This window comes from Anopheles gambiae, chromosome 2, assembly GCF_943734735.2.
Source record: "Anopheles gambiae chromosome 2, idAnoGambNW_F1_1, whole genome shotgun sequence".
NCBI lineage: Eukaryota > Metazoa > Arthropoda > Insecta > Diptera > Culicidae > Anopheles > Anopheles gambiae.
The window spans coordinates 66,719,290-66,733,100 of record NC_064601.1 but is presented as its reverse complement, the minus strand read 5'-3'; the positions used below and the strand labels follow the sequence as shown (position 1 = coordinate 66,733,100).

The following is a 13,811-nucleotide window of genomic DNA, read 5'->3' as shown; positions in this document are numbered from 1 at the left end:
CAGTTTGATATACCTGGTTTATTCATACAATCTCCCCCACTCCTGACCCTGATCTAATTTTTGTAGAGACTTTGAGGTCTTGCTCTTTTGCCACTTTCTCCCCCACTAATCATCGTCGTAGTGAAATGGAATATTGCTTCAACTTTCAAGTCGGACACGTTAATTCTTCTTCTTCTTTGGCACAACAACCGTTCTCGGTCAAAGCCTGCCTTGTACCACAAATGAGCTAGGCTTTTAGTGACTTATTGATTACCCATAGTAGGATAATTAGTCCTACGTGTGGGGTCATGGTCCATTCGGGGCTTGACCCCATGATGGGCATATTGTTAAGTTGTGCGAGTTGACGAATGTACCATGAAACTGGCCCATAAGCTTAATCACTGCAACATAAAACGAAATTTCACTTCATTTTGAAGACATTTGAAGTTCACTTTGAAGACACGAAAAAAAAAACACGACTCGTGTTATTTTTTCACAAATTTGCAAAATTTTGCATTGTTTTATTCTGCTCTATTCCAATTCTGTTCACACATAGATATTTAAAAAGATGTTGTAAAAAAATGGTTAGCATGTTTTAAGTTCTTTTCATCTGTACATGCATATTAAATTTGAGTAAACAAGGAACTGCTACCGTTTGGTGCAATTCGAAAGGGTTGTGCTCTTGTGCGACCCCGGAAAGGTTTGAGAAAGCTTTTGTCCTGTGTAAACTCTGCTGGCGCGTAGTAAGGTCCTTCGGTTTCCAGGTAGATATCCAAGCAGGACATTGCTCGTTTTAATTGTTTCGGTAGAATGTCACACGAGTGTTCCAGTGCCGACAAACTGTTGCACCAGTATTCCATTTCCTAATTGAAGCAAAACAAAACATATGTTAGAGTGCTATTCACACCACCAATAGCCTTGGGTAGAAATACATACCCTCACTGAGCTGTTCGATACCGACGTATGCTTGCCATTCCAGTGTAATGAGAACGACCACAGCGGTGATGCATCCGGATACCGACATGGTACACAAATATAGCTTTCAAGTTTAGCCGAGCCGCGTATGACTATAGCACGGAAGTACAGGTCACTAGCAGTGGCTATAGAATCCTCTAGGAACATACCAGCTACGCCCGATGAAACGTAATCCTCAAATGAAATGGAACTCCACTGCAGTACTGTGCTGGAGATGCGTATCGGATGTCCATGTTCATCGTTGACAGATGTATCTATCATTTTGCTCTCGAGATCGTGGATCTGCTTGTAGAGCTTTAACCGTGCCTCCCATCGTGCTCTAACGGAGTGGATGATTGACGGGATGGTTTCATGCAATTTATCGCCAGTCTCTAGGTTGTCATTTCCGACGTCAAGTCCTCGAACGCATGTGTACGCCGTCGAAATGTACTCTAGACCGCAAATTTTCTGCACCCAAAGAAAAGGGCTGCCGAGATTCCTTTCCTTTAGCAAGCATGCCAGTTGATTGATGTCTATTGAAAGATCCTGCAGCTGGTATTTTATCTTTGGATTGGGACATTCCTCTCCTCTATCTCCGCAGAACAGCTCATTCAGCACGCTGTCGGTGGAGAGAACGTCGCTTGCTGCTGCCCCTACAGAATGAAAATCTACTAAAGCAATGTTCATGGTTACCACCTGCATGTTGGGCAGATAGAAAAACGTCAACGAAAGTCCCGGACCGGGTGAATCGGGAGAGAGGGATGACGAGTAATCCTTTGCCCGGATCTTTATCGTCACACTAAGAGGATGTGGTTTGAAAAGTTTCTCGCGCCGTTGTTCTGCTAGATTTGTTTTCATATGCCCCCGGTGATGCCGCTTTTTCATGCCCCGGTCTACGTCATGATCGTTTTCGTCATTGTCCGAGTCAACGCGATCGTGCGAATTGCTGCCGGATTCGCGACCACAGTGAGCTTCCGATTCATACGTATTTCCAGATGCAGCTATTTGCTTCGCTTCCTCTTCATCACCATGTATCGACGTCGTGAGCAGATGATCTGGAAAAGAGAACAGTTTCAATAATCACCCAACGAGACTTTTTCATAAAATCTAAACATACCGCAAGCTTCGCCATATGCAGTAACGTTGGCATAGAGCAGATACAAGGGTTGCGGAAGCAGTCGAACTGTTTTCCTCGTTTTCCAGCCTTTCTCGATGGGCATTTCTAGTGCCTCTTGCAGTGGTCTGGTTGCGATTAGTAAATCGCGCAGACGGGGACCCAACGAATCCAGGCGCTCCGTTTTGCCTACAATATCCTTTTCAACGGCTTGCTTTAGAGTGAGCAGTTCCTTCAGGTGAGCATCGAGCTCTTTGCGCTGCTGCAGCTCCCATTCCAGTCGGGCGATGCGCCGTGCATGTTCGTCCGCTTTTGTTTGTTCTGGTCGGGACACCGATTCTGGAGCTTGCTCGTAAAACTCCTCCACCGGCACAAGTTCGATTTCTTCATCTTGACTCTTGAACATGTAACAACGCTGTACTTCGCGCTTCAAATGTTCTGCTTCGTATAGTAAATTTTGCAACTGCAAACGATTGCTGTCGACACGTAGCTTTTCCTTGTGCAGAGCATCGCGGCCTTCCCGAATGCGCACTTTATCAAGGCGATTCAGCTTTTTCAACAACACAAATGCCAACGATCCTTCGATTCGTTTCTCGGCAATCTTCTGCTTCGCATCCTCCGAGCTGTCCGCCTTCAGTTTAGCGATGTCCGCAAATATTGATCTCAGTTCATCACAGGTGGCATGGAACAAGTTCGCATCTTTAATTGGTGAGCGTTTGCTAGCCTCCTGTTCCTCAAAAGCGATTGTATTCTGTAAAAAGGGAAGGTATGGTTACTTCCATTACCGTTTAACCAAAAGTAAAAAAAAAATAAATACCATGTAAACATCCTCCTTCAATGTTTTAGCATTCGACGACGAATTATCCACCGCGTTAGAATTGCTCGTTTTGCGGCGTTTCTTGTCGGAGCTGGAATCAGCACTTTCCGGCTTGCTGACCATTTTAATGATTGCGATTGGAATCGGAAAATGTGTGAATCTTTATTAAAAGTCCGGTGCAGCGACACTTTTTCTGCGGGTTCCGTCTGGAAAGAATGCGTCAAGCGACGACCTGACGCAGACGATGATGTTGACATGCGGCAAACTGAACTGGGTGACGTTTCATGGCATTCAATGTTGAAGGTAACTTACACGATCTACAACTGTTTTTAAACGATGATGTAGAGTTAATATGGATGAGGTAAAAATAAGGCATAAAAAGAATGTATGTATACGTATGTTAACAAATATGCATATTCTAGCAATATGTAGTTTAAAAAAAACAGATTGAAAGTGCTCGCTCCTTGTTGGGTCGTTCTGCAACATACGTGTAAAAAAGGCTGTAGCTGTCAAACGAAAGCTCTTTTTAGTTGAGCGTTGGATATGTCAATTTGTTGATACCAAGCAGCAAAAATGTTCTAGTCTAGTCAAAAGACGAGGAAACATTCTATTATTGTGAACAAATTTAGTTCTTTACTTTGCTGTTATCATGAGCACCGAAGTAGATAAACCATTACCAAACGAAGCAGAGAGCACGGAGGAGGTTAGTAATGCAGGAACTATAGACGGTGATTCGGTCGTGGCTTCTGCATCGGAGCAACACACATCTCCATCGGCTGCAGATTCCACATTGGAAGAAAATAAAGTATCACCTATCAAAAATGGTGCCGGTCTTCTCGGTTCAGCACCATCGAAACTGGCCAATACGGTCGCAACTGTGAGTATGGTCTTACCGGAGTTTAGCTCCAGTATCATTGGCGAACTTCTTCTAACATCGCTGATCCCGATTCAACCGTAGGATTTATGGGTGGAAACTAAAACTGCTGACGGCAAATCGTACTATTATCATGCCATAAGTCGCGAAACGACATGGACCCGCCCGGAAGGTCCTAATGTGAACGTGATGACACAGGCAGAAGTAGAGGCTCTCAACAAACAGCAACAGCAGCAGCAACATACGAAGTCTGCTGAACAAAAGGTCATTGAGGTAAATGCAAGTTCTGCGTCCGATATACCGGTTAGTTCAGCAACAATACCAGCCGTTATTCCATTGCATACCGCGATGACGCGCTTTACCGGACCTCCGCCTTCGTTTGGGATGGCTCCCTTTGGAATGCCTCCACCTAATTTCACCAGTTTTCCACCATGGAACCCGCCAGCAGTCGGCAGTGGACAAAATTGGTCCATTGGTCAAACCCTTCCCTTAGATGCTGCCAAGCAAGCGATGAACGAAATTAAGCTAAATGAAATTGATCCGTCGATCGTTGCTAGGGCTACGGTTTGGAGCGAGCATACTGCACCCGATGGACGAATGTTCTACTACAACGCCTCAAAGGGAGAAAGTGTTTGGGAGAAGCCGCAAGCCTTGCGTGACTTGGAAAGTGGGTTTTTTTGTCTCTTTACTAATTCACCTTCATCATATTTGTGATTATATATTGATCTGACTTTTTTCTTTGTAGAGGCAAAATTGACTGTGTGGAATGCAAAGCAGAAATCCAAAGCACCTCCTTCGGTTCCGCCTTTCTTGGCACCACCGATACCACCCCAGATGCCGCTAATGTCTGCCATGCAGGCACCGCCTGCTACGGGGCTAAAGATACAGCAGTTTCCTTCTCCTCTTGCAACTGCAGCTATTGGACCGGTGTCTGGATCGGGTGTGCGGCTTCAGCAGTTGCCCGTCGCTGCGTCAGGTGTTGTGTTTGATCCTATTACATTTATGGCTAAGAATGAAAAGGCTGCCGCGGAAGAAGAACGAAAGCGAAAGCTAGAGCAAGAGAAGAAACGCAAAGAAGATGAAGAAAAGGCCAAATCCAACAAGCCGCAAGATAAAAGTCGCCCTATTTCTAGCACTCCAATCAGCGGTACTCCATGGTGCGTGGTTTGGACCGGCGATGGACGAGTTTTCTTTTACAACCCTTCAACCCGTACCTCGGTATGGGAAAGACCGGAAGAGCTGAAAGAGCGCGCAGACGTCGATAAGGCGGTGCTTGTGCCCCCACAGCAGCTTCTGGGTACGGTGGCTCCGAAAGAATTGGACGGGGTGACAAATAGCAAGGGACAAACAGTGTTAGGCACAGGAAACTCAGCTACTGCAACATTGGCAGAAAGTGACGGTGGACAAACTGCCAGCGGTGGTAATACAAACGAGCCACGGTCCGCCCAAAGCGATTCGGAGTCTAGCGTGGACGAGGATGGTGAACATCCAAGCAAAAAGCTGAAATCCGATCTGGAAGCAGTTATGAAATCAACGCATTCCCTTGGCAGCAATCGTTCTGGCACTGATCCGGAAAAGGAAGCTATAGCAATGGAGGCTGAAGCAAGAGCAGCTCGCGAGCGAACATTAATACCGCTAGACGTCCGTATGAAATCGTTTCGGGAAATGCTTCGGGAGTTGGATGTATCTGCTTTTAGTACTTGGGAAAAGGAGCTTCATAAAATTGTGTACGATGCACGTTATCTACTTCTGACCTCCAAAGAACGTAAACAGGTTTTCGAGAAGTACGTGAAAGACCGAGCAGATGAAGAGCGACGAGAGAAGCGTAACAAAATGCGCCAAAAGCGCGATGATTTCCGCGCCCTTATGGATGCGGCCCATTTGCATGGAAAGTAAGTATTTGGAATGGCAGTTAGATACCACAATGGAGCGTTTGGTTTGTTGCCGTATGTACAGGAATACGGACGTGCGTAATTGTAAACGTGTTTAATTCGTTTTAGGTCATCGTTTAGCGAATTTGCTCAGAAGTATGGCAAAGATGAACGATTCAAGGTAATTGAAAAAATCCGCGAACGCGAAAGCTTGTTTAATGAGTATATTGTGGAAATTCGGAAGCGCGAAAAGGAGGAAAAACAAATTCGCAAAGAGCAGGTAAACATAAAGAGCTTTATCCCCCTATACCTATTTATCTACACATGTTGTGGTTATTTTGTATTTCAGATAAGAAAAGATTTTCTTACTATGCTTCGTGAAAGAAGCGATATAAACCGTCACACACGGTTTAGCGACATCCGCAAAAAAGTGGAAAGTGATAGCCGTTATAAAGCGATCACAGAGCACTCACAACGCGAAGAACTGTTTGAGGACCATATCAAGGCACTCAAAGAAGAAAAACGCAAGGCAAAGGAGAAGGAAAGAGAAAAGGAGCTAAAGGAACGTAACAGCCGCAGCGAACAGCGCAGTTCGCGTAAATCAAGAGATCGGTCGCGCGATCGCCGCAGTCGCTCAAATGATCGGGAGGCAAGTCAATCGGCAAAGGGTGCTAGCAACCATGACGGCACTGCAAACAATAACAATGACGAGGACGAAGGCGAGGATTGTAACACGTCGGATGAAGATGAAATTGAGCGACAACAAAGAGAGCGTGAACGCAAAGCGCGTGCAGAGGCCAGTATTAAGGAACGCGAGAAGGAAGTGCAGCGTACATTAGCTACTCATTTGCGTGATCGCGACAAGGAGCGGCAGCATCACCAGAGAGATGAAGCTATGCGTCATTTTAACGCTTTGTTGGCCGATCTGGTGCGCAATGCAGACCTCACGTGGAAGGAGGTAAAAAAGCTGCTGAAAAAAGATCACCGTTGGGAATTAATTTCCATGCTGGACCGAGACGATCGTGAAAGGTAATATCGTTTCTCGGATAAGACGATTTCAACTGTTAGTTAATAATATGATTGGCTTCGTTTGGTTCTTTACTTTTCAGACTGTTCAACGAACACATTTCTAACTTGGTGCGCAAGAAACGCGATAAGTTCCGCGAAATGTTGGATGAAATTCCTTCCCTTGAACTAACCTCTTCCTGGAAAGACATAAAAAAAAGTATTCGTGATGATCCACGATACTTGAAATACAACAGCAGTGAACGGGTATAAACTAATTGTACCACTCTTAATATGCCAGGACTAACTTCTGTGAGTGATTTTTTTTTTATCGTAACAGGGCGAGCGAGAATTTCGAGACTACATCAAAGACAAGACGGCGAATGCAAAACTTGCTTTTCGAGAACTGCTGCAGGAATGTAAGTTTATTACTCATAAAAGCTTTGAATTATACCGTGAAAATGCAAATCATTTGCGTGAAGTAGAAGACATTTTGCGAAACGATAGCCGCTATTTGATACTACATCATATAGCAGGGGAGCGCACGCAAATGATTTTAGCTCACTTAGAGGAACTGCATAAGCGCGGACCGCCGCCCCCTCCAACTGCCAGCGAATCTTTACGACGAAAGTAGGATCGGTATCTGATAGACGTAAAAATAGGGGAAAGTGTCCCCTGAATATGGTATAAAGATTTCTTCACATGACTCGATGTACTGCTATTAGAAAAAAGGGCAAATTGTGTGTGGATAAAACAATTAAAATGGCATTAATTGAACTAATGTGTTACGGGATTCAATAACAAGATGACAGACTGTTCAACAATTTGTATTGTGCTGGATCGCCAACGTAGAGCTGAAATGTCGACGAATATTTTCGATTTTGGGAAAATATCCAAAGAATTCAGTACTATTGTTATAATTATACTGATGTTAGATTGAAAACTGAATGCTTTGCATCATTTAAAGTTTTACTACAAATCTACAAACATAACAAAACAAAACAAAAATAAATAAGATAAAAATAGACAAAAGCAAAAACATCCTAGCATGTAATCAATATCTGGAAACGTTTTTGTATACAGTTTGTTCTGAACGAACATTCAACACAGCTTACCTTCGTCATGTCTATACGTCCGTATTTTGAAATTCATAGCTTATCGCTTGTATCTTAATTTTTCAATAAAAAATATCATTTTAACCGTTTTAGAATGAAACAACCAATAAGCAATGAACAACAATGCATCATATAGATCCAGCTTGTTGGTGCAGTTCATACGAATTTGGACGAGAGTCGACCCCCTTCTTCTTCCTCTCCAGCCGCCTGTGGCCTAGATCCATTACCTGTTAATGTGGCAAAATAAGTCTGGTGATATGATATGATCGAATAGACCGTACCGTATTCTATTCCATTCCCGAAAATAAAAAAGAGGAAAAATAGTGGCGCGCTCATCTGTGCGGTCAATTTTATTGATGGTAACAGCTATGCACAATTATGCAATCACTTAGCATTAGAATGGTTCCAGTCCAACATCGAGTGCGCTTGATTTGTGTTTAGAGTGCATATATCGATCATAAGTTTCGTCATTAATGGAGGCGCTTTAAAGGATAGTAATAAATACACCACACTGGTCGCAGAGATGGTACACGTATTTCATAATCATATCATAACGACGCACAACTTTCCAGTGGGTTTAGTGCGGGACACAATACAAAATGTGGCATCCTTTGTATGGTCCATTACAGTTTAGACAACATAGCTATCGGGCAGCTCAAAACTTACGTCGAGATGAGCCTCGCGAGCCAGATGTACAATTTGGGCCAGGTGGACGGACAGCATAGCTGCTTCATCCAGATCGTCCTTTGGAAGGATGCGCAGTTTCGATTTCTTGATGAGTTCCTTTGCCTCATTCACGTTAGTGCCTTGCAGCCGCACAATGATGGGCATTTTGATGTTGAGCTCCTTCGTAGCTTGGATGATACCTTCCGCGATGACGTCACAGCGCATGATGCCGCCGAAAATGTTAACTAAGATCGCGTGCACCTTCGGGTCAGAAGTGATGATTTTGAATGCTTCCTTTACTGCCTTTACACTCGCGCCACCGCCAACGTCCAGGAAGTTGGCTGGATCGCCACCGTGCAGCTTGATGATGTCCATCGTGGCCATTGCGAGACCGGCACCGTTCACAAGACATCCAATTGAACCATCGAGCGCAATGTAGTTAAGGTCGAACTTGGATGCTTCAACCTCTTTTTTGTCCTCCTGTGACAGATCCCGCTTGGCAAATAGATCCTTCTGACGGAATTCGGCATTGTCGTCAAAACGCATTTTGGCATCAAGGGCAAAATCTTTGAAGTGAACGACGAAGGAATACAAGAGAATAGCAAAAATAATTAATATTAAATAATATTCGAGAAAATGTCAAGAAATTAAGCAAGATGAATCCCAACCCAAGTACAAAGAAATACTAATAAAACTTATTAAATGTTGGTAGCATAAAAATGTAAAAAAAATATATACACACATACTCATCAAAAGAATATAAGGTCAACCTCAAATATGTGACCACGTTCAAAGACTAACTTTAAACTCTGAAACTCTGGACTTGAACAGGGTTTTAACTCACATGCTGGGATCCAAATTGATTTTGATAACATACACTACATCTGAACTGTATAACATACAAATCATACATAAATTATCTCAAATTTAGCAACAATAGAAGGAAGCTTTAACACACACATGCAGAAAATAGCGTCAACTATTAAAAATTGAAGCAAAATAATAAAAAAAATGAATTACATGTCAAGATGGTTACTTACACTCTTCACCTAGCGATGATATGGTCAGTTGATGATACATTTATCAACATGTATAATACGGTTATATCAGAAAAACAGTTTAAACGCAAAAAGAGTAAATGTTAAATGTTAATTGGGTTGTTTTCACAATTCAATTTTAGAATGTTTAGATTTAATGTCTGTACCACAATCATTCACGAAATGCAGCTATTTACTATTTATACGATGCGGTGTTTGTTTCTTTGCAATTTCCTGACGGTTCTTGTAATCTTACGGCGTCTCTTGCGTCTCTTCTACAGCATTATCGCACAGTGCATTCTCCAAAATAATTAATTGTTACTATGGAGTTTCAAGTTAACTAAATTTCTTAAAATGTAGCAACATGTTTACCATTGGTAATAGTTAACTATTTCAAGGATAATGAAAAACTAAGAGAAAAACAGAGATTCCAAGAAAATGTAGGAATCATGATAGTTCATGATCAAAGATTGATATTTGACAGCAATTGATGTACAATAATATTAACAGTTATGTAGCGAAAAAGCAATGCTTTTTGCGGTATCTACAAAATGTTAAAAATGACCTTACCGCAGTCTGATGAACTGCCTGCTTCTGAAGCAATTATTCTACGTGAAAATGCTCCAGTGTTCTGTTAATACGTTAATACTTACACGTTTCAGCGGCATCTTCCGCATACGGATTAATCTCAATCAGCAATGCATCCTTCTTGACAAACAAATCGTACATATTGAGCAACATTTTAGCGGTCTCCTCCACTTTGTCATTGAGTCCCACCTTCTTGGCGACCTGCAACAAACGTATCATAAATAGTACAGTACGAGTTTTAGTTCCAGAAACAGCCAGGATTCGTCTTACCTGAACTGCTTGCTCCTTCTGCAGACCTTTGTTAATGTCAATAGGTTCGTATACAATTGCATCTGGGTTTTCAGCAGCCACTTCTTCAATGTTGACACCTCCTTGAGACGATGCGATTAGAACAGGTCCCTTAATGAAAGTAAAGATTCTTACTGTAGTCGAAGTTAAGTTTATGGATGCTTTTCTAAAAAAAATCACACATACATTGAAAGCACGCTCCATCATAACGGCAAAGTAGAATTCCCGGCGAGGAAACTTTCGTTCCGCCACCATGACAGAATTGCAAATACGTCCCGCTGCTCCCGTTTGTTTAGTGACGAGAAGCTGGTTGATCATTTTGCCCGAAATATCTTCTGCCTCCTGGGGTCTGCAATAAAACAGACCAATACCATGCATTTGCTAAAAACAAACATGGTTTTACACATTTTCACACTACTTACGAAAACACCACCCGGACACCACCCTTCAACCCATTCTTAAAGCTTCCTTTTCCGCGCCCGCCAGCTAGCACTTGGGCTTTCAAGACCAGGTTCTTTGTATTAAGGTCCGTAGCAATTTTTTTAGCTTCTGCCCCGGACGTTGCTACTCCAAACCTGAAAATATAAAGCAAACATGAAGAATTTAAATGTACTTTGAACTCACACACACTGATACGGCAGGGGTTAATGGCGAATAATGAGTTCGTTTGCAACATAGGAAGAACAAAGGTGATAACTTGCTGATGCGCCGGTTGAGTTTTGTTTACGATCGGACGTAACCCATCCGATTTTACGCTGCATGGTGTAGACAACAGCACACGATAAGACGTAATCAGCTACAGTCTACTGTCTACTATCAACAGTGGCAACAAATCCTAGCGATTTGTTGTGCGTTGAAATTCTATTTACATACAAAATGCATCGCTACATCGGAATCTAATCAATCATTCGTATACCGGTTTACTTACTTGGGCGTTGGAATTCCCGCTTCATTTAGGAAGGAGTAAGATACGTGCTCTTGTACGTTCAGGTGGCGCTTCTGGCATCCACTTGCAAGTACCTGGAAGAAAAGGATTTCAGTGTTTCAGCATATTGATTTTTTTTTCGCTGGTTCAACACATGATCCATGACGTTTCCAAGAGTAATCATCGCTCTATAGCAATCGCTAGCACCAGCTGAGCCACTTTTTTGCAGTGGGACATTCACGGAACGCGAAATCGCTCGAGGAAAACATTGCATAATCTACTGCGGTAGAATACCAATTTGCAGTTTGACCGATTCAGCACAATCGACTTATGGCAGGGCAACTTTCTAATACGCTCCTAATTGTGCTATTTATATCGTTGATGTCCTCAACAATGTTCTGCCTTGCCTCAGACGCTGCACAGATTCACGGTCATCGTGCATTACATAAAATTTCTCAGCCGAACAAACTAATCATTTTAACATATTTAATTTTGTCTGATTGATATCAATGATATAAACGTGGAAAGTACTTACCTTCGGAGAAGATTTACTTGCAATGTCGGCCAGAAGAAAGCTCGATCGACGGAGAATGAAAGCCATTTGCAAATGTATGGCGATAACGATGGCAGAAGATAGTAAAGAATATACTCTTGAAAGGATTTATGCCTAGAATAGTGGCTCTTTCATCCGTGATCTTTCGTTGCGAGCAAAGTTAATGGAGATTGCAAGAAGGTGTATGTAGCTAATTTTGACAGCACATTCGTTGAAAAAAAATGAATGGAGAGTTTGACAGCAACCTACCGATTCGGAAGCGTAGGTGTGCCAAGTTATTAAACATTTGTTTTTGGTATCATCCAAAATAGTTAGATATATCAGCTAATAAATGCGAAAATATAAACATTGACGATCGTGTACAATCAGCAAACGGATATGCGACATATTTATGTACGCCAAATGCGAAAATGCCTAGCTATACATCAGCCTTGTATAAACCTTGGCTTAACAGTAGACTCCGTTGTATTTATGAGCATGGTAATTCGTTTTTTTAATACTATGGTAATAGAGAAATAGAGTTCAGATGTTTACGCCTTTCTCTAACAGAATTTTAACTCAATTGCCTAGTATAAAGCGTGAACAAATACAATCAAAATGAGCTACAAAAAGTTGTACGTATACATTCTTTTTAGAGTGATATTTGAAGCTATCGTTTGGAATATTAACATCAAGTACTTGGATAAACTCGACTGCAAGTACTTGGAACTTTAGCTTCGCCTGGTTCAAGCGCATATGCAGTGCCATGTATTGAGGAGGACATTCATTTCGGAGGCATGTAGGGCGGGTTTATTAGAACAAAATTAAGTATTAATTCGAGATATTTTTTTCAAATTTATACAACCCGTTTCACTTCAAAGAATCGCTTGAGATAGTACACTTGCCCCACTGTCATGACTATGAGCACAATGGCTTCGAAGAATGACCACATAACGACCCTGGAGTTCGTGCTTTCATTGATGGACCGATGAATACGATCACGTACCTGTAAGGTGAACAAATGCTTAATATTTGTTTTAAATTGTTGCTTTCGCCTATTGCTTACATGCATGTAATCTTGTTCGTGTTTAATACTGGTAAGGGTGCCGGATAGTTCACGAATCATGTCCTCTAGCTTTGTATGACCGGCTTCACCTTCGTTAACTGCACCAACTGTTCCTTTGGGTGCTTCTCCGATTTCCATCGAAAACATGACCACCTGTACATATAACACCAACCATTCGATCATGAACAAGCACTATTGAGGCAAAAGATTGACTTTTGAAACTTACCTTGGGCGTTAAGGTAGACATTTTGTTGCTGAAGCAGTAGTGATAAATGCCTGTCTCGTAAGCGGAAAACGTATACTTTCCGGAAGATTCCTTTTCGCCTTGATAGATTACTTTCTGGTCCGGGCCGCTGATACGTACTTCTATATCAAGAAAACCTCCTTCAACAGTTTCAAACATCAGTCCTGTAATGTATGAAAAGTCAGGCCAAGTTAATTCCTCATCGATGTGAACTGAACCAAAAAGATTGTACTGTATGTGTTGTAGACATTGCCTACCCAGTTTCGTTCCAGCTTCTGCCCGGTCGAAGAAACATTCTTCCGAATGTGGATCCACTGTGATAAAGTATCCTCTAATAGGAACAACACACAAAAGGAGGAAACATACGAGGAAATTCAGCAATAATTTCATTTTGTTGTTAGTTTTGGCTTGTGTTGCAGCCACGTAATTTGACGTCTGACGAGAACACGAAGAATCGGCAACATTGTTTTTTTCGTCTTATGTCATGCGGCTGTCAGTGCTTGACATATCCCACTGAAAAAAGTATGCAAATGGTACGGGCTGCCATACACCTTGGCATATACAGGCGGTCCCCGAGATACACGGTTAATAGGGACCGAAAACGGCCGCAAAATACCGCGGTTCTCGAATTTCTGCGTAAGTCGAATCTCGTGATTTCCAGCTAAAATATCACTAATTTTAGTGTAATTTTGCCACTTGGGAGTGGTTTTAGCCACCAAATTAATTATTTTATATG

At 42.2% G+C, this 13,811-nt stretch overlaps 4 protein-coding genes across 4 annotated transcripts; 1 reads left to right on the top strand and 3 right to left on the bottom strand.

Moving 5' to 3' along the window:
* Nucleotides 1-518: 518 nt before the first annotated feature.
* LOC1278479 (THO complex subunit 5 homolog) lies at nt 519-3,145 on the bottom strand. The gene is made up of 4 exons (XM_061651378.1): nt 2,865-3,145; nt 2,051-2,798; nt 916-1,988; nt 519-842 (listed from the first exon to the last, which is right to left on the bottom strand). The coding sequence occupies exons 1-4, from the start codon at nt 2,985-2,987 to the stop codon at nt 603-605; spliced, it is 2,184 nt and encodes a 727-aa protein (XP_061507362.1). The 5' UTR covers nt 2,988-3,145; the 3' UTR covers nt 519-602.
* A 73-nt stretch (nt 3,146-3,218) lies between these two features.
* Nucleotides 3,219-7,391, top strand: LOC1278480 (transcription elongation regulator 1). Its single transcript, XM_001689043.2, has 7 exons — nt 3,219-3,741; nt 3,823-4,405; nt 4,484-5,630; nt 5,739-5,889; nt 5,959-6,638; nt 6,719-6,881; nt 6,955-7,391. Exons 1-7 carry the CDS (start codon nt 3,514-3,516, stop codon nt 7,246-7,248), a joined length of 3,246 nt encoding a protein of 1,081 aa, XP_001689095.2. The 5' UTR covers nt 3,219-3,513; the 3' UTR covers nt 7,249-7,391.
* Nucleotides 7,392-8,050: 659 nt separating this feature from the next.
* On the bottom strand, nt 8,051-12,094 carry LOC1278481 (succinate--CoA ligase [ADP-forming] subunit beta, mitochondrial). The gene is made up of 7 exons (XM_318074.4): nt 11,769-12,094; nt 11,237-11,328; nt 10,731-10,883; nt 10,495-10,657; nt 10,291-10,419; nt 10,086-10,221; nt 8,051-8,961 (listed from the first exon to the last, which is right to left on the bottom strand). The coding sequence occupies exons 1-7, from the start codon at nt 11,832-11,834 to the stop codon at nt 8,360-8,362; spliced, it is 1,341 nt and encodes a 446-aa protein (XP_318074.3). The 5' UTR covers nt 11,835-12,094; the 3' UTR covers nt 8,051-8,359.
* A 500-nt stretch (nt 12,095-12,594) lies between these two features.
* Nucleotides 12,595-13,538, bottom strand: LOC1278482 (transmembrane emp24 domain-containing protein 2). The gene is made up of 4 exons (XM_318076.5): nt 13,333-13,538; nt 13,058-13,239; nt 12,832-12,984; nt 12,595-12,771 (listed from the first exon to the last, which is right to left on the bottom strand). The coding sequence occupies exons 1-4, from the start codon at nt 13,463-13,465 to the stop codon at nt 12,622-12,624; spliced, it is 618 nt and encodes a 205-aa protein (XP_318076.4). The 5' UTR covers nt 13,466-13,538; the 3' UTR covers nt 12,595-12,621.
* Nucleotides 13,539-13,811: the final 273 nt, after the last annotated feature.